This window comes from Arvicola amphibius, chromosome 11 (assembly GCF_903992535.2).
Source record: "Arvicola amphibius chromosome 11, mArvAmp1.2, whole genome shotgun sequence".
Taxonomy (NCBI): domain Eukaryota; kingdom Metazoa; phylum Chordata; class Mammalia; order Rodentia; family Cricetidae; genus Arvicola; species Arvicola amphibius.
This window is the reverse complement of record NC_052057.2, coordinates 38,137,219-38,165,191: the sequence shown is the minus strand read 5'-3', so window position 1 is coordinate 38,165,191 and position 27,973 is coordinate 38,137,219. Positions and strand designations below refer to the sequence as shown.

At 36.5% G+C, this 27,973-nt stretch overlaps 1 protein-coding gene across 8 annotated transcripts in view; it reads left to right on the top strand.

The window, feature by feature from the left end:
• The window catches only part of Kiaa1109 (KIAA1109 ortholog), a 178,000-nt gene that overhangs the window by 26,471 nt on the left and 123,556 nt on the right, over window positions 1–27,973 (top strand). For all 8 annotated transcript variants that reach the window (XM_038346963.1, XM_038346965.1, XM_038346970.1 and 5 more), the window contains exons 12-20: window positions 8,499–8,655; window positions 9,041–9,119; window positions 13,368–13,459; window positions 15,687–15,804; window positions 21,983–22,138; window positions 22,822–22,919; window positions 24,347–24,525; window positions 24,676–24,782; window positions 25,690–25,898. In XM_038346963.1, coding sequence (XP_038202891.1) covers window positions 8,499–8,655; window positions 9,041–9,119; window positions 13,368–13,459; window positions 15,687–15,804; window positions 21,983–22,138; window positions 22,822–22,919; window positions 24,347–24,525; window positions 24,676–24,782; window positions 25,690–25,898 — 1,195 coding nt within the window. The remainder of the gene's footprint in view (window positions 1–8,498; window positions 8,656–9,040; window positions 9,120–13,367; window positions 13,460–15,686; window positions 15,805–21,982; window positions 22,139–22,821; window positions 22,920–24,346; window positions 24,526–24,675; window positions 24,783–25,689; window positions 25,899–27,973) is intronic.

The window sequence follows — 27,973 nt, the reverse complement described above, 5'->3', positions numbered from 1 at the left end:
CTTACTGATTCCTTTGTTTTATTTTTGTATTTAATTTATGATTTATTTACTGACCTTCTGTGAGTCGGATTTTGGGGAATATAGATAAAGAAATGAAAGACTGCAGTAGCTTTAGTGAAGCCATTATAAGTGAGGAAGGGTCTTGGTGACAGGCTCGAAAAGACAGTAGTGGTTTCTGAGGATTAAATAGCAAAGCATTGCTGGGATATTGCTTCAGCAGCAGAAACTTGTTTAATCAAGTTCTGGAGTTCAAGAGTCACACTTGAAAGTATTAGCAATATTGGTCCTTTTTGAGCATCACGAGAGGTGGATGTGTCCCAGCCCCTTCTTGAAGCTAAGGCAACGTGTGTTGGCTCCTCTTTTGACATGCCCTGTCCCAGAGTCTGTTGATCTCTTTCTTGAGGAGCACACCAGCCATACAGGGTTAGGGTATTCTCTGATGACCCTTCACAAACTCATCTTTAAAGTACCTGTCACCAGCCGGGCGGTGGTGGTGCACGCCTTTAATCCCAGCACTCGGGAGGCAGAGGCAGGCGGATCTCTGTGAGTTCGAGACCAGCCTGGTCTACAAGAGCTAGTTCCAGGACAGGCTCCAAAGCTACAGAGAAACCCAGTCTCGAAAAACCAAAAAAAAAAAAAAAAAAAAAAAAAAAAAGTACCTGTCACCAAATACAGCCATGTATTAAAGGATTTAAACTTAGGATTTAAACATGAATTTTTAGGGTACAGTTTGTCTTGTAACAAGCTGTTCTCATTAAAGATTAGCACAGTGAATAAAGAAGGCCTTATTAGAGGGAATGTGAGTATGGTTTATGAGTATGGTATAAGCAGAAGTTTGCGAGGTGAAAGAAAAGGGTATGACTAATCAAGGAAAGATTAATAAGGACAATAAAAAATTGCTGAAGGTCTTGTAGGTAGTTCAGAGTTCTGTACTAAAGAGACATGTCCAGGCACAGTGATTCATGCCTGTCATTTCAGCATGCCAGAGGGGTCTGTATAGGAGAATTGTGAGGTGGAGGCCAACCTGAGTTATGAAGTGAGACCCCTCCCCCAACTTAGAAAGCCAGGAGCGGAGGCTTTAAATAAACGTTAGAGTGCTTGCCTGCCTAAGTGCAAGACCTTAAGGAAAGAAATAAATTAATAGATAAATATAGGTATGAGTTTTATAGTAAAGAGGAGTACCAGAAAGGCTTTGTTTGCCTATGTGTTTGTTTTGAGGTGGGGCTGTTGTTCAACCTGGTCTTAAACTCTGGGTTCAGCTGATCCTTTTGCTTTAGTGTCCTGAGTATCTGGAACTATATATACTCTTCAGTATCATACCTGTTTACCTGGAAGATTCTTAAAACTAGTCTTCTATTTTAAAATAACTTATTTATAATATATTATGACCAATTTCCTACTGCTGAAGAATTTAGGAGACATTCAGCACTGATTATTAGGGGACATTGAGAAATAAGAGTAGACACTGGGTGGTGGTGGCTCACGCCTTTAATCTCAGCACTTGGGAGACAGAGGCAGGTGGATCTTAGTGAGTTTGAGGCCAGCCTGGTCTACAGAGCAAATTCCAGGACAGTTAGGACTGTTACATAAAGAAACCTTATTTCGGTGGGGGGGGGGGGAAATGTGAGAGAGAGAGAGAAATTGGAGTAGACATTACTTAAAATTAGGTTAGTTTTGTACTTATGATCTAGTTTTCTTGAAAAGAGAGATAAGCCAAGTCCCTCAGTGAATCAGGTATTTTTAACCTGTTGAGGAAGGAGTGCTGAAATTCTTAATACATTGGCTTTTTTTTTTTTTTTTTTACTTTTTACTTTTAAATGAGCTCCCTACCTTGTATTGTTGGAAAAATTACACACTGTCAAGTAATATGGTCTCTCTTTTTAAAAAATGGTATTAGAGATAAAACCAGGATCCAACACATTCTAGGCAAGTATTTTCAGCATATGGTTTTTTGTTCTTTATTTTTTTACTTTTATCATCTTCCCATCTGCTCACATCCTTTCTCTGCTCTTGCAGCCTCCCCTTAAAAGAAAACCAAATTTAAAAGAAAACCCAATCCAGACAAAACAACAACAACAACAAAAAATAACAAAAAAAAAAATAGAAGAATTTTGTTGTGAAGCCGTAGTGTGACCTGTTGAGTCACACAGTTTACCCTTTAGTCCATTCAACTTTACTTACAAGTGTTCTTGCCACGCGTTATCGATCTGGCTTGAGGCCTCTGGCTTCTGCTATGCCACAGATAATGTGCTCTCACTGGAGCTCCTCTTGGATGTCCTGTTGTTATCCTATGTTGTGGAGATCCTGTAGTTGGATCAGTAGATTTGTCCCCTTCACATGCTCCCACAGTTCACAGACGAGGTGGGCGTTAGAGTGGGCCAACTCAACCCTGGTTTTGGGCCTGGGTGGTAGTTGGATTGGCCAGCTTGCTAGCTTTCCCTCATCAACACTACCTCGGTGAGCGCTCCAGCACTGCCTCAGCTAGCTCACTCAGTGCAGCCTGCAGCAAGGAGCAGGACTAGTTCTGCTCTCAGGTTCCTCATAGTTGGCTCACCTACACTCACACCACCAGGGCCACCTCTATTGTTTTAGCCAGGCTAGGTGCAGGGTCCTTCTTCTCAATTGCTGCAGGGGGCGCACAAGGGGCAGGGTCAGTTCTCCTACTCTGGCACCCTTAGGGCTGACTTACCTGCTCCCCTCCTTACCCCAACAACAGGGTCAGCTTTAGTGTGCTGTCCTGATGGAGGAGAGTTATCTGTCTATGTTTCTTTCATTGGTTAATTAATAAAGAAAACTGCCTTGGCCCTTTAAGAGACAGAAAATTAGGTAGGCAGAGTAGACAGAACAGAATTGTGGGAACAAGGAAGCAGAGTTGGGGAGACGCTTCAGGCATTCGCCATAGTGAGACTCCATGCTGCTCCTCTCCGAGATGGACGCAGGTTAAGATCTCTCCTGGTAAGCCACACCTCGTGGTGCTACCCAGATTACTAAATATGGGTTAAAGGAAGATGTGAGAATTAACCAATAAGAGGCTACAGATAATGGGCCAGGCAGTGTTTAAAAGAATACAGTTTCCCTGTAATTATTTTGGGTAAAGCTAGCCAGGTGGCGGGTGGCGGGACGCAGCCCCGCCGCTTCACACTACAGATTGGCGCTCCAACGTGGTGACTAAATCCACGTAAAAACCTGTAAAAGCTTCAAATAAAGGAGAGAGAGTGTTTAACACAGCTTTTTGCTGTTTGCCTGGACGTACTATAGAGAGATTTCCTGTTTCGGCAATAGCGACAGAGAAAAAGCTGAGTCATTTTAAAACGCGGCTTCCTTGTGCTGTGCTGCCAGTGCAAACTCTGGCTTTAAAGCATTTCAATGGCTTTTATGGACTGGATGTTTGTGTGCCTGCTTGGGATCGGAAAGAAAGTGCTCTGAGATGATGCCAATGGCTCACTGCTCCCCACCTGCACCTGGGCAGATGGCGGAATCAGGCTTAGGCGAGCGGGAGAGCATGGCGGATTCCTGCCGCCATAGAGAGAGAGGTGTTTTCAGACTGCGCGGTGCTCTGCGTGTCAGATTTGACTGTAACTTGGATAAAGAGTTTCTGTGCTGCACGCTCAGTATCAGAATTAAACTGCTGAGTGCAGCTCCAATGTGGACTGCTGTGTACTTGTAACTGTGTGCAGCTCAGGGACACCAAACGACTGAGGCAGTAGCAGCTCTGGCTCTGCTCCGCCCTGGTAAACTGTGCTGACCTCAGGCAGGTCTATCGTAATTACCATAATAACAGCGCAGTTAAGGTTTAGACTTGGCTGTAAACAGGCGGTACTGTATTACCTCTACCTGGCGTAACTTAAGTTTTTAAGAAGTGGTTAACCTTTCAAGAAGTGCTCCTGGATATTAAAAAATTACAGATTCACAATAATAAAGATTCAGACATAAAAGGCCTTTAAATGGCTCACGTAGGCTTAAAAGAGAGAAAAAGAAAATATAGAGAATAAAGTTAATGCCTTTAAAAAAGGGTAAACTGTTTAAAGAGACAGAATAAATTAATTGAGAGTAAAAATAAGCCACGTAAAAATGGAAAATTCACAGAGAGTCTGGATTATGTATTTTGTTGTGTTTTCTTTGATTTTTTTGACTGTAAAGGAGCTAAGTACAGAGAGACATTTCATTATATGGGCTGCCAGGCTAGATCAGAATGGACATCTTAACGGTATGACTTCAGGATTTGGATCTAAGAACATGATGCTTTGGAAAAGAGTTTCTTCTTTTGTTTTCACAGAGGACGAGACTCTGTGGATTGCTTCTATCCCAATATGGTATGATAGACCACGCCCTCCTGAAAGGTTGCTGTGAACATCTTCAAAAAATTACTTCACTCAACTGCCAACTGAGAGGAACCTAGCACACAGGTTACACCATGAAAGACCTAAATAACAGCGCCCCCATTCAGCAGGAAGCAGTTTGGAGAGAAATAACTGCGCCCATTTTCCCAAATATTGTTTATAAATGTTCTTTTACATTTAAAGGGGGATATGATATAGATATGAATAATTTGCATTGGTATGGATTTTAAGGTCAATTTGTTATATGTATATGTATTTCTGATTTTGATTAAGCTATTGTGATTGTAGTTCATTTTAAAAAATGTAATGTATAATTAGGAAATATAGATTGTTAATGGATAATCATTGATAATAGTTAAGCTTGTAGTCATGTTATTAGATTTTCTAGATATGTAGAGATATATTTCAGTTAGATAGACATTCTTCATATCTTTCAAAGACTGCAGAATATGGCATTTAATGTTTTAATAACTTAGGGTTTTTCATGACAATGAGACACGTCTGCTCCTGGCAGCACCAATCTACTTCGAGAGGAAGATGGGCATCGAAGAGGCTACTTATGGAGTTTGTTAGCCATTTGGGCAAGAAACTGCTCTTGGCTGGACTGTTCCATAAACTGGACACAAAGAACCCGCAGAGAGAGGACTGCTGAACTTGCCTAAAGGTGAGATGGTCTTTCGGGGTTCAGATTCATGAAAGAGTCTGCGAGACGTTCTGCAGGACACAGCAGAAAGTGACTGAACTGTCTTTGGAATTTCCTGCTTCATGAAAAAGTCTGCTGGACACTATGGGCCTGAAGGCTGAAGATGGATGCCCCAACGGTACAGAGGAACTTTGGGTGACTGTCTAGGCAGCGAGTTGTCTCTGTCATTTCTAGAGTTTTATAAGTTACTTATTTCTTGTTTACTTAGGTAGCATTGTATCCTTCTGGAGTCTCTGATGGAGTTGAAGAATAAATAGATAGTTATAGCTTTCCTTAGTTATGATAAAAGATAAAATAGATTTAAATATTGTAACTGTAATACTTGCTTGATAACTGTTTTGTTAATTTTGCTATGTTAAAGTTGAAGCCTTTCTTTTTAGTTTAAACAGAAAAAGGGGAAATGATGGAGGAGAGTTATCTGTCTATGTTTCTTTCATTGGTTAATTAATAAAGAAAACTGCCTTGGCCCTTTAAGAGACAGAAAATTAGGTAGGCAGAGTAGACAGAACAGAATTGTGGGAACAAGGAAGCAGAGTTGGGGAGACGCTTCAGGCATTCGCCATAGTGAGACTCCATGCTGCTCCTCTCCGAGATGGACGCAGGTTAAGATCTCTCCTGGTAAGCCACACCTCGTGGTGCTACCCAGATTACTAAATATGGGTTAAAGGAAGATGTGAGAATTAACCAATAAGAGGCTACAGATAATGGGCCAGGCAGTGTTTAAAAGAATACAGTTTCCCTGTAATTATTTTGGGTAAAGCTAGCCAGGTGGCGGGTGGCGGGACGCAGCCCCGCCGCTTCACACTACACTGTCCTGGCAGGGTTCAGGGCCATTTCTCCTATGTGCTACAGCTGGTGAGGGGCAGGGCTAGTTCTCTCACTCATGGACCCTGGGGCCAGCTCTCATCTACAGGCCTCTTCATTGTTCTTAGTGGCGACAGGAGTCACAGACATCAACACAGGCCCCCTTCCTGGCTACTTCAGGGCCTCAGACCCAGACCTGGCCTTTGGCAATAGCCCAGGCTCAATCATCACCTTAGACTTGGGTGACTAACAGGCTATTCACGTCAGCCTGTTCTTACCATGCTCACCTCTTTTAAACACAGCCCCTTGAACCATTCTGTCTCTTCCATTTCCCCACCATGTACTCACTATAATGGTGCCCATCCACTCTGCCAGGGCTCTTGATTGGGTTACAGGTGGCACTTGGTTGAGTCTTGCCTGCCCTAGCCACAGGCTTGGCATGGAGCTGTTGCTTTTCTTTCTTCCCATGGCTGGGCCTAGGAACCCCCAGGTAGTGCTTAGTGTGATGGTGCCTGACCAAGAAACCTAGGAGGAGCCGCTAGCTCAGGCCTGGAATGGGCCGAACACTTCTGCTTGATTGTTCAATATGTTCTTTTCATGTTAGTATTTCAGGTATATTGAAATAACGTGCCTCAGTATGTCATGGTTGAACAGTTGTTCAAAATCTGGAATAAATTTTTTGAAAACCTTGGAAATATGTTATTATATTTACTATGTTAGATTATTAAATTTCAGCATCAATGGAGTCTAAAATTTCAGGTTTGAAAGCAAAGACTATGTTATTAGATTTTAATCTTCCTCTTGTAGTATTTTTTTCTTTCTTTTTTTTTTACTTTAATGATGTTGTAGTCACTGTGGCATCAGTTGATAATGAGAGGTTTCTATGAAGTAATAACTAACTATTTGAACTGTATTCAGAAATCTTAGGAGAAATTAGTCTTTTTTGGGGGGGGGTCCTAGTGAACAGTTATATTAGGAAAATAACTAAAATGTTTTTGTGTTTTTTTAACTTGAACAAAGCATGATTCTTCTTAAATTATATTTAATCTTGCTACACTTAAAAATATCAGCACACATTTACTCAAAAGCTCGAGTTAAACTTTTATAATAAGTTTTGGGTTTTTTTTGTAAATTTTGTTTTGAGACAGGGTCTCAGTGTAGCTGTCCTCCTGGACCTATGTAGACCAGGCTTGCCTTAAATACAGAAGGATTCATCTGCCTCTTCCTGAGTGCTGTAATTAAAGGCATGCGCCTCCACACCTGACACAAAAAATTCATGTTAGAAACTAACCAATCTTAGTATTATTTAGAGAAATGATACTGCGTTTATATGCAATAGAACTTCACTTTCACAATCCTCTCTAGCATGTTTTCCCCTGTTGAGAGAGAACGCCAGTGTTTTTAAAAATTAGACTCAGCTCATTAAATCTCAAGGTTTTCTCATGCTCTTTAAATCAAAAGGCTTGTTTTTCAGTGTGCTTTGTTCATATGGGTACCTCATTCATGGAAAGATGGCTGTGTGATGTGGGAAAGGTATTGAAACAGTAGTAAGGGCCATGGTTCAGATCAGCTCTTCTATTCATTGTTCTTTCCATTACAGCCTAATGCCTGTAGCTCTGGGTGTGCTGTATTTTTTGGATTAGTGTGTTGTGAGTCTCAGAATATTTGCAGTATTTTTTGTGCATTTTCACATAATGATGACAAGTTTAATTCTGTGAATCTCAGTTTTCAGATTTTGTTCTGTTCATCTACTTTTTCCAAGTCTCCTATTTTAAGTAGTCTTTACCGTCACTACTGACTCCTTCAACCCTATTTTTTAAAAGACATGCACTGCTACCTTCTCTGAACATATACTAAACTGATGTTTGCCCACATAAAAGACTCTGAGTTGAACATTTGTTAAGTTCTTTTATCCTTGTCAAATGATATAGGGAGACATATTAGGCTCAGCAACTAAATACTTGTTTACTTTTTAGAATATATTGCTCTTTGTCCTTTCATTGATATTATGTTGACTAAAAGACATGGTCTGGTGGTTCAGAGCACTGGTTAGTCTTGCAGAGGACTTGGGGTTACCAGCACCCACATAGTGGCTTACAACTGTTTATAACTGTTGTCTCAGGGGATCTTAAGCTTTTTTTTTTATCCTTCACACACTGCATCCATGAAAAGCGTGATATATGTGCAAGCAAAATAACCATACACATAAAATAAATTATTTAAATGATTATGACAGTAATACAAAATTCTTCATGTGTCACACACTATTAAGTATTTTTTAATCCTCAGTGCCACTCTCTGAGATGTTATTTATATACACAAGGAAACTGATCAGGTTTTCTCAGAAAGATTAATTCACTTGCTTAGGGAGAAATGATGAATTAAGCTTTCTTTCTTCAGTTCTTGATCATTTACACAATTGATATGCTTATAGTCTGTTTTTACAACTCATATACACTTAGAGTGGGGCCTGCCCATGGTTCACTCAGTAACAGTGTATTAGGTGTTCAAAGTTTATTGTTATCTATATGATATGGAAAAATAATTTGTCAAATGAGATAGCAATGATAGGTTAAAATAAGATTTTAGTCCCTTGTCAAAGATGATTGTATTTGACTAACATGCCATTACTCTTTTTCCTTGACATGTAGAGATTGTTTATGGAAGTTTTTCTTTCCACCTGACTATCAAGTTCTAAAAGTTTCTGAGATCGCACAGCCTGGGAGACCAAGACAGATCCTTGCATTTGAACTACGAATGAATATTATTGCAGATGCTACCATTGACTTGCTGTTTACTAAAAACAGGGTATTTATTATAGGATAGTAGAAAATAGTGTTTAAAATTTGAAAATTACTTTTTAGAGTATTTTTTGGCTCATAATTCTATGCTTAGATTCATTTCTTAGCTTCATTTCTATTTTATGTTTACAGTACTTTATTAAATGCCAAATAATGAAAAGAAATTAATAATGATTAATAGTAAGAACAGTGAACTTTTAAGTTATCTTCTAATTTTTCCTTTGTATTTTGTTAAATTGTTTTAGTATAATTTTGGTATGAATCTGAACCTTTGTTTTTCCAAATTTTTAATACTTCATATTATTAATTATATTTCTTTGATAATTTAAAAATAAAATGATAGGAATGTAAATACAATAAATCTCATGTAATTAATCTTGTTCTTTTGGTAGGAAACAAATGCTGTACATGTAAATGTAGGGGCCGGCTCATATTTAGAAATTAATATTCCAATGACAGTTGAAGAAAATGGTAAGTTATCATTATTTTGCCTGAAATGATTAATGTGGTAATGTAGTTTGTTAGTCCTTCCAGATTAATAATAGTAATGTTTTATTTTTAATTTTTTGTCTCTTAATTTAGGTATAATTTAGTTTTTTACTGATACATAAAAGTGTATCTATTTATGAGGTGCCATGTGATGTTTGAACCCATGTATATAGACTTACAATGTTCAAGTCAAAGTAAACATGTTTCTACAAATAACTTTTGTGTGGTAAAAGAATTTAAATCCTTTTGTTTAGTTTTGCACTTATTTTTTTTTGAGACAGCATCTCATTATGTAGACCATGCTGAGCAACTTGAGATTCTCCTTCCTCAGACTCCCAAGTGCTGTGATTGCAGGTTGGAACTACCATGCTGACCAGCTTTCCTTGAGCTTTTTGAAGTGTATAGCATTCTCATTATCTGTGGATCAGCCTACAATTTGTGTCTGTAACTTAGTAGTCATTGTTTACCCACTCCTAACCCTTCCTTTCTCAGTATTCCCCCAGCCTTGAGAAACGACCATTCTGCTCTCAACTTCTATAAGCTCAGTGTTTGCTTTCTCTTGTTCTGGGCTGCTTGCACTAATGAGATCATTAATGAGATCACACATCCTTTTTTTGTGTCTTATTTCACTTGACATAATAACCTTCATTTGGAGCCATTTTGTCTTATCATTTGATAAGAATTCAACCTTTTTTTGTGGCTAGATTCCCATTTCACATATGTACCATATTTTTTTTTTTTGTTCATTCATCAGTTGATGGATACCGTACTTAGTTTGTTTTCATGTCATGACTTTTGTGAATGGTGCTGCCGTGAACATAGGCACGCAGATGGTTCTTCAGCCCACTATTCATTGCCTTTGGTGATAGACTCAATAATGGGGTTTCTGGATCATGTGATAGTCCTATTTGTAAGTTTTTGAAATATCCTTGAGCAGATGAGGGCATAGTTTTACATTTCAATGTACCTGTACTTTAAGTGATTACATAATATTTGAGTATCTAGCAAGAACAATTTTTGACTTGTTAGAGATAGTAATTAAATATTTTTCTTATATTGTACACATCTCTTGTAGGTCTGATAATTTGCTTAATTTTTCTAGTTAGGCTTTGGTACTGTGAGAGTGGATACTGTATCATTCACAGGTCTCCTACTTACTTCAGATCCTGGAATTTGAACAGTAATTGCTTGATAAATAGGCTTAAATTTTTGCTTTGTTTTTGTTTTTTGAGATAGAGTGTCTCTGTGTAACAGCTCTGACTGTCCTAGAACTCATTTTGTAGACCAGGCTGGCCTCAAACTCACAGTGATCAACCTACCTCTGCCTCTCAGGTGCTGGGGCTAAAGGTGTGCAACACTCCTGTCTGGCACAAAGTTTTTTTAGGTGTAACATTAATAATTTTTTTTTTTATAAATTAAGCTGGGTACTTAGAACAGTGTAACTGTGAGAAAGAAAAAAAAGCACGTTCTTAAAATGTTAAATAATTCTCTTACAGCTACATTTTCATCTGAGCTACGATAATTCATTGCATATTTGAAATTTACACTTAATCAGTAACATGAATAAATAGGGCTTTTGGTTAAATTTTGCTTTTTTTTTATTTCCACTTTAGTATATTTGTTACTGAAGAGAGTTAAGATGAAATTGTGTACATAGTCACTTTCTTGGTGTAAAGAGAATAGTGATATACTCTTATTTTAAGGTCATTAAATGGCAGTGATAGTATGGATATCTCATTAATTTTATTTATTCATATTTTATTTTATTTAGCTCTCCTATCTTGTTTCTGTCATCTATGTCCATGCTCCTATATAAAGTGAGAAAGTTAGGTTGATTCATTTCTTTTATTTACATAAAATTTACAGCATTTGGGCTTTCCTGTTTAAATAATTCATTGAAACAGTGACTGAGGATGGCATAATATATACCCCCACCCAACTCCAGGTTCTTTTTCTTGTAAAGAACTAACCACTATTTTAGCTAGCTTTAAAATAATAATCATGTGAGCTCTTGAAGGAGAGAGCTGAGATCCTCTAGTGCTGCCTGATTCACAGGAGTTATTTGGTAAGAAAAGTCTGTTAGAAATACTGTAGTTACAGTGTATCACAGGGGAGAAAGAAAGATGGAAGTTGTATAAAATCAATAATGGTTCAAATATGGGAGCGTTGTGACCTTTTAGTTCCTAGCACCAACCACACGGTGGCTTACAATCCACTATAACACTCTCTCTGGCAATAACACACGTGGTGCACATCCATATAGGCAAAATACTTATAAAATAAAAATTTTTAAGTTGGTCAATCAATCATTTTCTTAGTTATGGTTTTGGCTTTTTTTTTTTTTTTTTTTTTTTTTTTTTTTTTTTATTTTTGGTTTTTCGAGACAGGGTTTCTCTGTGGCTTTGGAGCCTGTCCTGGAACTAGCTCTTGTAGACCAGGCTGGCCTTGAACTCACAGAGATCCGCCTGCCTCTGCCTCCCGAGTGCCATGGTTTCTATTGCTGCAGTGAAACACCATGACTTGAAAGCAAGTTGGGGAGGAAAGGGTTTTTTGGCTTACCTTTCGTATTGTTAAGGAAGTCAAACAGAGCAGGAACTTGGAGGCAGGAGCTGATGCAGAGGCCATGGAGGTGTGCTCTTTACTGGCTTGCTTCCTGTGTCTTGCTCAGTTTGCTTTCTATAAAGAACCCAGGACCACCAGCCCAAGGATGGCGCCACCATAGGCTGAGCCTTCCCACATCAATCACTAATTAAGAAAACACCTTACAGTTGGATCTTATTTTTCTCAATTGTGGTTCTCCTCTTCCAGATAACTCTAGCTTGTGTCAAGTTGACATAAGACTAGCCTGCACAATAATGCACATAGTAAATATCCTTGTGTAATTTCACAGTGCATAACTGTTGTACAAATATTGGCACACTGAGATAAATGTGGGCCACCTGAGGACTGAGGAATCAGTATTCCAAACACCCATATGCTGGAAAGAAAGAACCAGTTCTCACAGGGTACCCTCTGACCTCCACACAGACGTAGACCCAAACGCATAGAATGTAACACAAGTTGTCAGAAGGATTTGGTGGATTTTAAGATGACTTTGTGGAGCTTAGGAATGACAGACAGACTTAGGAATCATGAAAAAGACAACACATGACTCCAAACACACAGAAACCTAAAATATTTTTCAAATTCAGATATTTGGGATGGAAAAGAAAGCCTATAGCGGAGTGTGTTGTAGATATGCTATAAAACTCTTAGAATAATAACATACAGCTAGTATTGTTAGAAAAAGAGGCTCATTAGGGAAGAAAATGACATTTTAAACTTTCCTGCTTGTGCTGAGAATGGCCTTTATTGATGTGAAAGTGTCATTATAAGAGAAATGATGATATTTGGCAACTGTAGTTATACAGGGAGTAGTTGAAAAAAGTGATGAAAAAATAATATACGTGAGTCAGCGAATAAAGTAAAAGTATGGAGCATTGAAAAGTATTCCTTGGGCTGGAGAGATGGCTCAGTGGTTAAGAGCTCTGCCTGCTCTTCCAAAGGTCCTGAGTTCAATTCCCAGCAACCACATGGTGGCTCACAACCATCTGTAATGAGATTTGGTGCCCTCTTCTGACCTGCAGGCATACATGCAGGCAGAGCACTGTATACATAATAAGTAAATAATTTTTTTTTTAAAAAAGAAAAGTATTCCTTAGAGAGTAAACATATGCAGTCAGTCTTCATATCCATATGGGCTTCAATATGAAAATATTTAAGTAGAGTTTGTACTGTATACTTTTTCCTTGTCATTCCCTAAACAGTACTGTTTAGTGGTTATTATGTAGTGTTTACATTGTATTAAATATTAAGTGTAAGTAATGTGGGATAATTTGGCCTATGTGGAAGATGTATGAAATAATGTGAAATACTTTGACATTTCACATAAAGGTCTTGAACATCATAGATTTTGGTTTAAGTGTGGGATCTGGGAACCATCCTGAGTGGATTTTGAGAGAGCATTGTGGGTTCATACTCCAAAGCAAACTAGAGTAGATATCAGTGGTGATGATGTTACTAAGAGCTGTCTAATCCTCTAAGGATTCCTTGTTATATTAGCAAGCTCTTTTACTGAAGAATACTTAAGCTGTTTCTCAGGGATTATTTTTTTTGAGTTGGTTTTACTACAAAAATTATAATTGTATAGTTTTTATTCTAGTCCTTACGTTTTGTATTTCTGTTTACTAGGTTACACCCCTGCAATTAAAGGACAACTATTACATGTTGATGCTACTACCAGCATGCAGTATCGAACCCTGTTAGAAGCAGAAATGTTAGCAGTAAGTCTAGATATATGGATGCATTCTTTTAGTGGTCATAAATTTAAGAACTGCCAAGTAGGTTCTTTAGTTATACCATGCTAGGGAAGAGAAGTTGATTCCAAATACTGTGTACTGCCTTTGCATTCCTTTATTGCCCTTCTTCTTTCCTTCCTTCTTTCCCTCTCTCCCTCTCTCTTTTTCTCTCTCCTTCCTTCCCTCACTCCCTCTTTTCTTCCTTCCTTCTTTCTTTTTTCTTTTCGTTTTTTCCTCAAATTTTTGGAGACAGGGTTCTTCTGTATTACCCAGGATGTCCTGGAACTTGCTTTGTAGACCAGGCTAGTCTTGAACTCACAGATCTACCTGCCTCTGCCTCCCAAGTGCTGGGATTAAAGGCATATGCTAACTCCCCACCCCGCCACCAGGCTTATTGCTCTGCTTCTAATATATAGGAAGTGAGTAGAAGGCCCCAAAAGTTGTTTGAATGCTAATTTTCAACTTCATGTGTTTTTCCTAAATTATAAGTAAAATAATTTTTGAGCATGTATTGAACTTGTTGGATTTCTCTCAGAGCTTAACATTTTATTCTTTGTCAAGTCAGTGACTAAGTTTAAAGGAAGAAAATTTTGATGGTACTTTGGGTTGTCTGACAGTACATGTAGTTTAAATTTAAGATTAAGATACTCGTTAAACTGGGACTTAAAAAGAAAAGTCAGTAACAACAACAGCAACAAAAACCCACTGTTTAGAATGGTTGATATTCACCGAAGAGTCATTTATATAAGATGATGTCATAAAGTTCTTAATTATTTGCCTTAAGCTAACATTTTACATATAACCTACAAGTAAATAGAAGAAAATTTCACAATTACTAAGAAAAACCAATATATATTTATATATTATAATTATCTACAGCAGCATTCACAAATAGTCAGGTTTGTTGGCTTAGCCTGAGAGTCAGTGTACAGTCTTCTGTTGACATGAATTAAGTTGATGCCATCAGTGTTGAAAAAAAAAACTTAGTTTTTGGAGCATTCATATTTCATAGGTATAAAAACATGTCTTAGCATATGAATAATAAAAAATTACTTCAGAAATCTACTATTACATAAAATCTAGCATTAAAATCTATCAAAATCAGTATTCCTTATAGTTCAGCACTTGTTAGAATTCTCAAGCTATTGCTGATAAATAGGGCTATGTAAAACATTGCTGCTACTCCTAAGCAGGCAGCTTTTTCCTTTGCAGAAATGCCAGGATCAAGTTGTATGATGGTGTGCATTGTATTCCACCCTCCTTCCATTGATAGAGGAGGAATTAGGGGCATGGTTTGTTACCTGCTACATTAGTTAGCTGGTTTAAACTAGAGCATGAGTCTTTGTTCTCAGAAAATTTTGACTACATCAAAGCTTAATATTTATTGACCAGGAATACTGACCTTTTGCTGCATCAAGTTGTTTTTTAAAATTTACTTTTAATTTATTTTTCTCTCATATATTACATTCAAATCGATGTTTCCACTCCCTCCTCTTTTCCCAGTCCCTTTCCGCAATCTACTTTTCCTTCATTTCCCTTCAGAAAAGGGTAGGCCTCCCAGGGATATCAACCAAACACAGCATAACAAGTCACAAGAAGAGTAAGCACATCCCCTCATTAAGGCAATCCAACAGGAGGAAGAGTCCCTAAAGCAGGCAAAAAAAAAAAAAAAAAAAAAAAAAAAAAAAGTCAGAGACAGCCCCCATTCTCACTTTTAGGAGTCTCACAAGAACACCAGGCTACGCAACCATGATGTATGCAGAAGACAATCCCATAGAGGCTCTCTGACTGTTACTTCAGTCTCTCAGAGCCCCTATAAGCCCTGTTAGATGATTCTATAGGCTTTTTTGTTTGTTTGTTTATTTGAATCCTTTGGCTCCCACAGTCCTTCTTTGTAGTCTTCATCAGAACTCACCCAGTGTTTGGATGTGGGTCTCTGCGTCTGCTCCCATCAGTTGCTGGATGAAGCCTCTCTGATGACAATTTTGCTGGGCTCTGGTATAGAAGTATAACAGAGTATCATTAGAATCATTTCATTGACTTTTTTTCTTGTTTTTATTTTACTGGCTGTGTTACAACAGTTTTAAAAGTCTCAGACACCTTCTGTTCAGCTCGGCGGGAAAATAACTTTTAATTACTCACTAGTGTGTGTGACTTCACTTCCAGTGCTGTTAGCATTGTCACATTTTAAGCTCTAACATTTGTTTTGCAGTTTCACATCAATGCCAGCTACCCCAGAATTTGGAACATGCCACAGACCTGGCAGTGTGAATTAGAGGTTTATAAAGCCACCTACCACTTTATCTTTGCACAGAAGAACTTCTTTACAGGTATTTTGGTAAATATAGAGTGATTTATTGTGATGAGCTTATTTCTATTCTGTAGGTTTACTTTTATATTTAATATAGGGATTTGGTGATATTATTTATGCTATCTTAATTTGTTTTAGGCTGAGAATACCAAAGGAACTATTTTAATACAAATTTTTTATTTTCATCTATTCCAAACAATGGCAGTAAAAATATTAAACCAATTGTGAGCTTAGAAACAAACGGAAGAACTCAGTTTAGGCTGTGGCTTTGGGTCAGGCTGGTAAACCATAAAGCATGGATGAGACAGTTGCTGCCTTTTCCAGCTTCATATCACCATCTATGACAGTCTACTCAGGTAGTCAGATATGCTGTTTTCTGTTAGTGTGGGTTATGTCAGTGCCATCATAGTTAGAAAGAAAAAAACCAACTTCATAGTTCATAAAAACAGGGAGTCTGGGTCTGTGCATGTTATAAATACTACTACATCAAATCTAGTAGCTTTTATGATTCTGGCTCTAGAAGTTCATCCCACAGAGTTGATCTGATTTATTAAGATCAACATCTGCTCTATGGAGACACAACATTTGCTTCACTGCTTCTTACTATTTAAATCTTTTAAAGACTTTTCCTAGTTTCAGATACTTTCTTTCAGGCATTTCATTTTTACATTAGCAGTATTAAAAATAAAGTTGAGTTAAAAACCTTCGTGATTTAAAAAAAAGTACTTTAAAGTTGCTTTTTAAACTGGATATTTCGTTACTTTTAAATACTTGATTACACATTTCTTTAATTAGAACAGATTTTCTGTACTTTTTTGTCACTCTCTTATGCTTTTCCTGTTCAATTCATTCTTTTTTATATTGTGTTTATACCATTTAAGTTCTCATTTCTTAGATAACTGTCACATTTGACCGCTTTATATTGATTCTGGAAAACATGATAGCATTATAGTAACTTCAGGAGTACCTTTTAAATTTACAAATTTTACTGAAAGGCTACCTCTTAGATATTAATATTGGTTCATCCCTGAGTGAATATCCTTGGTCTCGGTGCTTGAATTGTTTTCTCTGTTGACAGAATCTACAAGAAATAAGTTCTCTAGCTGGTGTGAGGGAATGCCCTTTGTTCAACAGCAATTCTCTTTTTCTTTTGGTGTTTCTATTAATTTCTTTTATTAATTAAAATTTTCTATGTATTTCACATCCTGATCACAGTTTATTCTCCCTCCTCTCCTCCTATTTCCCCTCTGCCTCTCCCCCAAATCCATTACTTCATTTCTGTTTAGAAAAGGGCAGGCCTCCCATGGCTATCAACAAAGCATGGCAAGACAAGATCTCCTGAGTAAATTGGGAGCATGGGGACCTTGAGGGAGGCTTGAAGCGGGGAGGGCAGAGGCAGGGAGGAGAGCAGAGAAAAATGTAAAGCTCAATAAAAATCAATAAAATAAAAAAAGAAAGCATGGCATATCAAGTTGCTGTAGGACTAAGCACTTCTCCTTGTATTAAGGATGGGCAAGGCAACCCAGTATGAGGAATAGATTCCCCAAAGCCAGACTGTGTTAGGGACACAGTTGGGAGTCCTGCAAGTAGACCAAGCTGTATAACTGTCATATATTATCTAGAGGGCTTAGATTGGTTCCATTCAGGCTCGCTGGTTCAGTTCAGACTCTCTGAGGTCCTATGAGTCCAGCGGTGATTCTTATGCCTTTTATAATAAGATAAAATAGTTCTTTAGAAATTTGGATGTGGGGCAGAGCTTTATCATAAATACAATGCCCCAGGAGTTAAAGCTGTCAAAGAAAGGTGGAAACTGAAGCCTCTGTGGAAATAGATTGATTAAAGAATATTATGTTGGGGGAGCAATTAAGGACTGATACAAAGCTCTAATACCAACTGATTGACATTTTATGGGGTATTACTTATAACAGTTTAGTTCTCTTTTCTTTCTTTTTCCTTTTTCTTTTTTTCTGATATTTTGAGACAAGGTTTCTCTGTGTAACAGCCCTAGCTGTCCTGGAACTAGCTTTTAGGCCAGTTTTAGAAGTTTTAGACCAGGTTGGCCTCAAACTTCAAGAGATCCACCTGCCTCTGCCTCCAGAGTGCTGGGATTAAAGGTGTGCACCACCACCACCCAGTTAACAATTTAGTTCTAAAGTAAGTTGTTAGTGTGTTTTTTTCAGATTAATTTTTAACTTACTGTCTATCATTTTTAAATTCTTGCACAGATGAATTAGGTCATAAAGAAAGTGCTTCATTTTTCTAATCACATTATTTGATAAGACCATCTGGTACTGTGAGCAGCTTTTGATCTGAAGAAAAAAGTGCTATTAAAGTACAACAAGTGCTTGTTACAGATATTAATTAGAATGGTTTTGACAATCACTTCTTAGACTCTGGTTATTGTACCATAGTCTTTAAGACAGAGTTACTTCTTTCTGTGTGACTGCTAACATTCATAGTAGGTTACTTGCTATAGCAGTCTTCCTTGGCTTACTGCCACTGTGGTGTTAGGTGGTAGGTGATGTTATAGGGCCTTTAAGTATTTAATTTTCATCTTTCTTGGACCCATTTGGCTCTCAGTTGAACAGGGATTTCTGTTAAATAGTTTGAAGTTATTGTCTCTTGTAGCAGTTTCTGTTATGTATGTGAAAAATATTTTCATCCCAAGTCTTAATATTTATCAGTAAAAATACCGTAGAAGCTGGTGTGGAGATAATATTGTATGATGATATTATAAAATTTCAAATAAGGTTTTAAAATCTAAGATTTATTAAAGTGGAAATTAGCGATTTGTACCATTTCAATTACTACTGAGGAAAAACATTAAGATTTGTTAAAATAGAAGGTGGCGAATAAATTTATTTAGAAACTACATTCATTTCCTGAGCTATGAGATGATTAGAATTTCTGTTTTCTACTAATTTCATGTCATGCTTTTAACCAATGTAAGTATATGGTAGATAGATGCTTCTACTAGACATTCCAAGTCTCATAATGATTTAAAACAATTACTGAATATGATTTCTGCCCACAGAGAACTAACAGACATATCACTTAAGTTATTTTCTTGTTTTAATTAGTAATCTCAAGTATATTGATAGACACACTAGACATAAAATGAAATAATGCCAAACAGTGTTTATGTTGAGCTAGAGTAAACTATGGTACTTCCACTGCATCTGAGATGGAAGGACATCAGAAATTAATGCCATCTGAAGGCATTCAGAGAAAATAAAGAAGGTTTATTAATGATGGAAATGGACTTTATAAAGTGAACCTTGATATAATAGGAATGATTTATGTAACATTTTGGCATTTACAAAGCACATTAATTTATATTTTCTTCATATAACTCTAAAAAGAAACAATATTATTGTCTCTAAGTTAACAGTTAGAAACTTGGAGAAAAGCCGGACGGTGGTGGCGCACGCTTTTAATCCCAGCACTCAGGAGGCAGAGGCAGGCGGATCTGTGAGTTTGAGGCCAGCCTGGTGTACAAGAGCTAGTTCCAGTACAGACTCCAAAGCCACAGAGAAACCCTGTCTTGAAAAACCAAACCAAACCAAAAAACAAAAACAAAAACAAACAAACAAAAAACCCAAAACCTTGAAGAAAATAGAATTATTGAAGCAGATGTTTGGACTTCAGAATTGTTTCTTTGTGTAGTACCTGCCATTAGAAATGGTTGTTTTCCTTCCACATAAAGGATATGAATGACAGTGTAGTCATTATTTCATATCCATGGATTATTGATTCCTTGTGTATACAAAATCTGTAGATGCTCAGTGCCTTCTACGAAATAGTATGGTTCTGGTATATAGATTATATATCTTCCTGTATAACCTTCATCAATCTGCAAGTTACTTAAAATACTTATCACAGTGTTGATATTTCATAAAAAAATCACTTGTAGTATCTAAGGAATAATGACAGGCAAATTTCTACATGTTTAGTTCATATACAAAGAAAAACATTTTCAACCCATGGTAGATTGTATCTATGGTTATGGAAAGATGACTATATTAGTTTCAGACAGGTTAAATAATGTGTGTGTGAGTTTGTGTGTATGTGTGTGTAGTTATTTAGTATATATAGTGCATATGCTGAATTATAAGAGTTTATTAAGGAGAAAAATGAAGAAGTCAGTTTGGAAAATGTTGAATTTTATTATGAAATTGATTATTTCCAGGGATGAATTTTGAAGGAGTAAATCTTGAAAAAAAGAAACAGAGTCAGACTTCTTCAAGAGGCTGGGATGTAGAACTGAAGTTTAAGTGTCTCCTCGAATGTGTTTCCCTTTCATTTTTCTTTCTGTTTTTGAGGCAAATGTCTACCTTTGTAAAACAGGGAAGAAGATAACTTTGGGAGTGGGTGGAAGTGAAGATGTCACAATGGAGTTTGTATGCAGGATGTGCACCTGTAGTTTTGGTATAATCACTTCCTTTTTAGAAAACAAAACAATGAGTGTGTGTATGTTTCCAAGGTAAGCATAGGTGCAATAGGAGTGACTACCCTCTGTAATTTTTAAATGAAATAAAGGTATATTTAAAGTAAATTTTATTTGATTTATTTTTATTTTATTAATGAGATTAATTATAGTTAAGATTGCTATTTATTAAGTCAGGATTAGGCAGCTAATTTTTACATGAAATCATATGATAAATTTATGACTTTTTTCTATCATGATTCTAACTCATTTTTTCAGTATAAAGATCCTCTTTAAAAACAAAGTGACATTAAATATTTAGGTTTTATTTGTAAATTCCCTTCAAGTAGTCTCAATGAAAAGTTTACTTTATGGAGTGCGTAAGCCATTTAGTTTTTAAAATGTCACATAAATCATTTCAATTCTTCCAATAAGTTAGGGAAATTGTCTTTATTCTGTAAAGGAGAAAGTAGTAATACTTGTTATGTTTTCAAAATTATATTGCTAATAAAGCCAAAACTTAAAGTTATTATGGTTTTATATCAGAACCAAAAATGCACACCTAATTTCATGTACATGGCATGAGGCTTCTATGTATTATAAGTATACAAAGATGAATTTGACATCTCTAAGAATAGAGCTATTTCTCAAGAAATGTTGATCTTGATGATTATAAACAATCCATACAAACGACGGGAAGACAGAAGAAAAGTTGTGGAAACTACTGTACTTCAAAGCTAGTATTATCATATACAGAACCTTTACTTCTTTCTTTTCTTTTTCTTTTTTCTTTTTTTAGTTTTTTGAAACAGGGTTCTTCTGGGTAACAGCTTTGGCTGTCCTGAAACTCATTTTGTAGACCAGCCTGGCCTCAAACTCACAAAGATCCACCTGTCTTCTGAGTGCTGGTATTAAAGGCGTATAGACCAACTGCCTAATGAGAGCCTTTACTTCCTAAATTTAAAAGAAAATTAAGATAACAGAGAAACAGACTAGATATATAAAGACAAATTTAAAAGAAGCAACTAGGAACCGGTACAATGATCCACATGTAAAAAGATGCTTGATGGTAATCTAAATTTGACCCCTATAGCCTGTGTAAAGGTGAAAGGAGAAAACTGACTCCATAAACTTATCCTCATGTGTACACTATGGCTTGGTTATGGCCTGACACCTATATCACACACATTGTAATAATAAATAAAAATTATAAAGCACTTTTAAAAAGCAGCAATTCAAGCTTAACACAATAAGCACTAATGGTTGTTTTAAACTTTCAGATGACTGTTTATTTCATTGCAGTCCCAGAGTTTAGAATAGAGGTTCCCATATAATAGGTACTCAGTAGATATTTATTTCATGAACAAATATGAAAAACTTTCATCTGTGTTTAAGACAAGGTCTTACTATGCACCTCGGCTGGCCTGGAACTCACAGATTATCTGCCTTGGCCTCCTGAGTAGTAGGATTAAAGGGGTTCATTACCATGCTTAGCTGTTTTTGTTATTTAAAAAGTTGATTAAAGTGAGATATTTTTCACTCATAGCAAGCCCCTCATGCCCCCCCCCCAATTAACAGGTAGAAATAAGCACAGTAAAAAGAGGATTCAAAGAAGTAAGTGTGCAAGTATATAAAGTTTTTTTAAATTTACAAAAGAATTTATTTTTGATGAACTAGGGTGTGTGTGTGTTTATGTGAGTGTGAATGTGTAAACACACATACATTTGTGTTCATGTTTAATCAGTTTTACTTTTTGTTCTCTTGTTTTAAGATCTGATTCAAGATTGGTCTAGTGATAATGCTCCAGATATTTTTTCATTTGTTCCATACACATGGAATTTTAAAATCATGTTTCATCAATTTGAAATGATTTGGGCTGCCAATCAACATAACTGGATTGACTGTTCCACTAAACAGCAGGAAAATGGTAAGAGTGCTACGAGTTTGTGAATGTACTCATTAAGATGCGCAGACAAAAGAGAGTTAAAATACGTAGAGCTCCTCCTCCCTTCTTTTCTGTCTCCTAAAAATCAGGCAGTGTGCTTTTGCAGTCTGTCTCCTAAGACAAAAATTTGATAGGTGTTGCCTATGGTGATGGAATACTCAAGGTTTTTTACAGAAAAAGTAAGCTCCTTGTACCTACAAGATAAATTACCCTGTTAGTGCCTCTCTCCCCAGCAGGTAGGTCAGGCCAAATTATATAAATGCTGCAAAGAATTCCTACCCGGTAAAATTTAGAAGTCAGCAATCCTCCTTGTTCTCAGTATTGAAAGCTCTTCTCTTCACCCCGTTACACCCATCCCTATCCTAGTGCTACACATGGCGAATATTTTCTCTAGGGCAGTTCCTTCTTCAGGGCAACAACTCCTATTAAAGTCCTTCTAAAGGCTTATCTCACGACAACCCTTTATCCATGAATCTGCTTCTCTTTTCTTTCACTTACAACAGCTGGAGTTGATTTTCCTATATTATCTTCTGAGACTATTTCATAATTGTGTTTAGATTTTTATGCTTTCATACAGTTCGTTTTATTTAGTTGTACATTTAATGTAGTTTTGCCCTTTAAATTTTGTTGACATTAAACTAGATTTACTTTACTTTTTCTTATAGTATATCTGGCAGCCTGTGGGGAAACATTGAACATTGATTTTTCTTTGCCCTTTACGGACTTTGTTCCAGCTACGTGTAATACCAGATTCTCCTTAAGAGTACGTATAATTGGATGCATTGTTTATTCCAGAGGTTTGTTAGTAGACTTGATTTCCCAGAGTTTCTGTGTGCTCTTGTTCATCCCGTTGCCACTGTGAGAGTGTAGCATCCTTCAGTTACTAATAGCTTAGTGTCAGTGTTACTCCTCTGTCCTTCTAACAGCCTCTAGAAATTGATCTGAGAAAACCATTGGTAATTGTTAGAGCTTCTTCCACCTATACTGTAGTATAAACAAATTTTATGTTTCTTCATTATTCTTGATTCCTAGATAAACCATAAATTCAGAGATTAAGTACTTCTCTCTGCTATATCTAAGAGATAGCAATTATGTACTTCTAAGCTCAAAATTTTATGATGTATTTAATATTAAGGTATGGGTAATAATTACCAATAATATTATTTGAATCAAAGTAGTAAGAATAAATAATAAGCAATAATAAAAGGACCAATTAATACCTATTAGCCCCTTTTAAGTGTACCATTGTTCAGAGTGCTATATGCATACTAACTCATTTAGTTCTCAGAAAACCTACTTGGTGTAGTTGCCTATATTTGTATCTTAGAAAACTGAGATGTATTTGGGTATAATGCCTGTAATTCTAGTATTCAGGACCCAGAGGCAGGATGATCACAAATTGAGGAGAATCTGAGCTACTTATACCCATCTAAAAGGGAAGTTAGGAGGGAAGATGCATAATAATTGGGAGACAGCTTATGTAAATTTTCATGCAGCTAGTGAGCTGCCATGTTGGATTTTGAACCCTGGCAATGTAGCTTTTTTTTTTTTTGGTTTTTCGAGACAGGGTTTCTCTGCAGCTTTTTTAGAGCCTGTTCTGGAACTAGCTCTTGTAGACCAGGCTGGCCTCGAACTCACAGAGATCCGCCTGCCTCTGCCTCCCGAGTGCTGGGATTAAAGGCGTGCGCCACCATCGCCCGGCAATGTAGCTTTTAACCACCCTATTCTACTATTCTACGTTCCCCACGGAGAAACTAGGCATTGCAATAAGTGAAGAATATAGGCCCTAAGAAAAAATGAAATCCAGCCAAGGCTTAGTGGCTAAGTTATTTTAAAAGTTAAGAAATTATAGAAGATATTCGACCTGATCTCATATTAGAGTTTTGATATTCTTAAATTGTGTATCTTGTATTACCCATTAACAACTATTGAATATAGTCATGTTATTGTTACTTGGAAACTATGCACTACTTTCTATAATACTTGTTTTGTACTTTTCAATAAGGATTTAATTTTAGTCATTATATAATCTTATTCCAGATATCTATCTGAATTTTCAGTGTTAAATATGCTATTTAAAATTTATCATTTAATTTTCAGTTTGTTTTCAATATTTTAGAAATAGATTTAAGTATAGATGGTGTGCTATCATATTTATGTACTGATTTTTTATTATAAATTATTTTTTAGGGAGAAGATGTTGATCTTCATTTATTTCTACCAGATTGCCACCCTAGTAAATATTCATTATTTATGCTGGTAAAAAATTGTCACCCAAATAAAATGGTTCCTGAAACTGGTATTCCTGCTGAGTGTCAGAGTGGCCAGAAAACAGTTAAACCAAAATGGCGCAACGTTACTCAGGAAAAGTAAGGCATAAAAATAGTGGTCTGAGTATTTTGTAAGCTTATAGGTAGAGACATTCCTTTCAAATGATAAGCTTTATCTGTAGCTAGTGCTTTTATACAACTAAAGATTAAGTGTCTGAATAGATTTTTGTTTTCGTTTATATTTGGAAGGGCTGGTTGGGTTGAATGCTGGACTGTCCCAAGTGTCATGCTTACCATTGATTATACCTGGCACCCAATTTATCCACAAAAAGCAGATGAACAGCTAAAACAGTCATGTAAGTGTTTTGAATATCATTTGTGTTTTGAAAGAGCTGCTGTTTTGATAGAACCTAATCACATATAGAAAAGATAAAATTAATTTACAGGTATGTAGTCTCAGATACATACAAATTTGTATTCTTTTAACTATTTTGGAATAATTATAGATAATTTTTATTGAGCATTTACTCTGTATCAAAAACTGAATCAGGCAGTTTTCTTACTTATATTTCCCATTTAATCCTTATTAGCACTCTGTGATACAGATAATATACTTATGCTTATTTTAGAGTTAAAGAGATACATTTTCTCCAAGGTCTACCAAAGAAAAAATAGCAAAGCTGGACTACAAAGTACAGTGTCTTAAATAGTATATTTGTAACACTAATTGAAAAGAAAGCTAGTTTTTAATGCAGTTTTTCAACTATCATGTATTTCTGGATTATCAAAGCTAACTTGTTACATTTCTGAGTACAGAAAAAGAATTCAAGAGTCAAGTGATTTTTGTTTTTGTATTTTCCAATTTGTTTTGATCAAAGAACAGTTTTCATAGTTATTCATACTATTTAATTATGTCACACATTTAAATAACTATGTGAAAACTTTAATGCCTATAGATATAATCGATGACTAATTGTGACCTGAATTTCTATTTTAGGGACTTGTAATATTATATGTAATAGAAACTTTTCATTTATTCTGTTCATAAATTCTAATTTATACATACCTCTCCTTATGTTAGTGAAATTCTTTGTTTTCTTTATTATTCGCCTTTCAGGGTTTTTTTGTTAAATATTACAGATACAATATTTAATTTTTATGTAAGTATAGTGAAATTTCTTATAATTATCTTGAAGAACTTCTAAAAAGCCATTTACTTTTTTCTGACATACTAATCTTTCCACTTCCATCAATTTATTCTAGTGTCAGAAATGGAAGAAACAATGCTATCTGTATTAAGGCCAGCCCAGAAAACATCAGAGAGAGTTGTTTCTTCTCCATCTACTTCACCACGCCCTCCTGTGGATCCCTCGGAACTTCCACCTGATAAACTTCATGTAGAAATGGAACTGTCCCCAGATTCTCAGATAACTCTCTATGGACCGCTCTTAAACGCCTTTTTGTGTATAAAGGTAGTAAGAATTTTTTTCTTTTAGTTTTTCGAGACAAGGTTTCCTGGCTGTCCTGAAACTCACATGGTAGCCTCAAACTCACTGACATCCTCCTGCCTCTGCCTCCCAAGTGCTGGGATTAAAGGCGTGCACCACCATGGTCCAGCTAAGAAGAAGTTTTAAGCATGTGCTATAAACAGTGATAATAGAAAATTAGGGTCATAAGAAATAACTAGTTGGATGATTTAAATTGTTGTTGAGGTATTATATGTGTTACTGGACATTTTTTTTCTCCCTAAAGACCAAGTTTTTTTTTTTTTTATCAATTTTTTTTCATGTTTTGCCCTCCCTGAGCTCCTCCTAGATCCTCCCTACCTCTCTACAAACCTAACTTTCTCTCTGTCTCTCTTTCAAAAAAACAAAGAACAAAACTAGAAATGCAAAGAAAAACTAAAAATACAAGAAACACAGGTGAATACTGTTCTGTTGTGTAAATTTATCACATTTTTATTATCCTTTCAACATTTTTTATTGAGGTTTATTTTGAGGTTAAGCCCATTAACTCAGAGTCCAGAAAGAATCGCCAGGGCAGGTGAAAACTGGCTGGGGAAAGGGATCCTGCATGTTTCTTTATTCCTTGGGTGAAGGAAGGGAAGAAGGGGGCGGGGGAGTGCTGTTCTCTTCAAAGCTTTCAGTTTATATAGGCATACAGACAACTTAGCAGTTTCTTAGGCTGTAACTATAGTATCAAGCATGCATTTTCACAAACAAACAAACAAAACCTGTGGGGGTGGATCAGACTAGGAGGCACCTTACGTCTCAGGGGGCATGGCTGTAAAGCTCTTAGAAGGCTTGGAACACAGCATTGGTACCCATAGTGACCTAATGGCTTGGTTTGCATTAGCCTTTTACTGGTTGAGTTAAAGGGAATCTCTTTCGGGTACTTTGCTCTTGACTCCAGCAGGATGCCCAAGTGAGAATTTTTCTCTCTGAACCACAAGTATTAGAGACTCAGTACTTTTTCCTGTATATACAGTTAATTTCCTAGACTATGTTAACTGAAACCAAGGCGAAGGATAAACACAGAATATTCGTAGTTTGTTAAGGTAGAGCAGAAGACCTTTCTGAGTTTCTGTTAGAGCAGACGTACTGCCTCCTGTTTAGGGCTCCTTTGTTACCAGTGAGTGCTGTCAATAAAGTAAGATGTGGGGCACTAGTTTTATGTAAATTTTGGCTATGAGAACAAGGTTTGACTGAGTGAATGCTTTCACACCAGGGCTTCATGGTGTGAGGGAAGTATTCTGTTGTCCTACAGGAAAGTCAGGTTTACACTGCTGGGATAATATAGAAAGGAGAAATGTCGTGATTTCACAAGATTTATATAGAATTAACAGTGTCTTATCCAAAAGACAGGTGTTTCCACAGCTTTGAAAAATGGATTCTTCACAATATTATAGTATTTGTGCACTTTTCTAGTGGTCTATCAGCTGTACTTTTACTAAGTATAATACTTGTGGGCTCACCACACATTTTTTGTCTTTTTTTTTCTTTTTTATATTGACTTTTATTGAGCTTTACATTTTTTTCTGCTCCCCTCTCTGCTTCTTCCCTCCCCTTCAACCTTCCCCCAAAGTTCCCGTGCTCCTAATTTACTCATCACACATTTTTCTGGATACCTATGCTTTTCCAGTTTCTGGCTTTTATAAATAGAGCAGCAATGGACATGGATGAACAAGTGTCTCTCTAGAAGGATGTTGAGCTCTCTGGGTGTATGCTCAAGAGTAGTATAGCTGAATCTTGAGATAGATCTATTCTCAGCTTCATTACTAACCACCATGCTAATTTCCATCGTGGTTGTACAAATTAGCACTCCCACCAATAATGGATGGTTGGTCCCTTATCCCACGTCCTCACTAGCATGAACTGTCATTTGTTTTATTCATTTTGATCATTCTGACTGCTGTAAGGTGAAATCTCAAATAGTTTTAATTTCCATTTCCCTGATGGCTAAAGGATGTTGAACATGTTCAAAGTGTTTCTCAGCCATTTATGTTTCATACATGAGAACTGTTTAGCTTTGTACCCATTTTTAAATT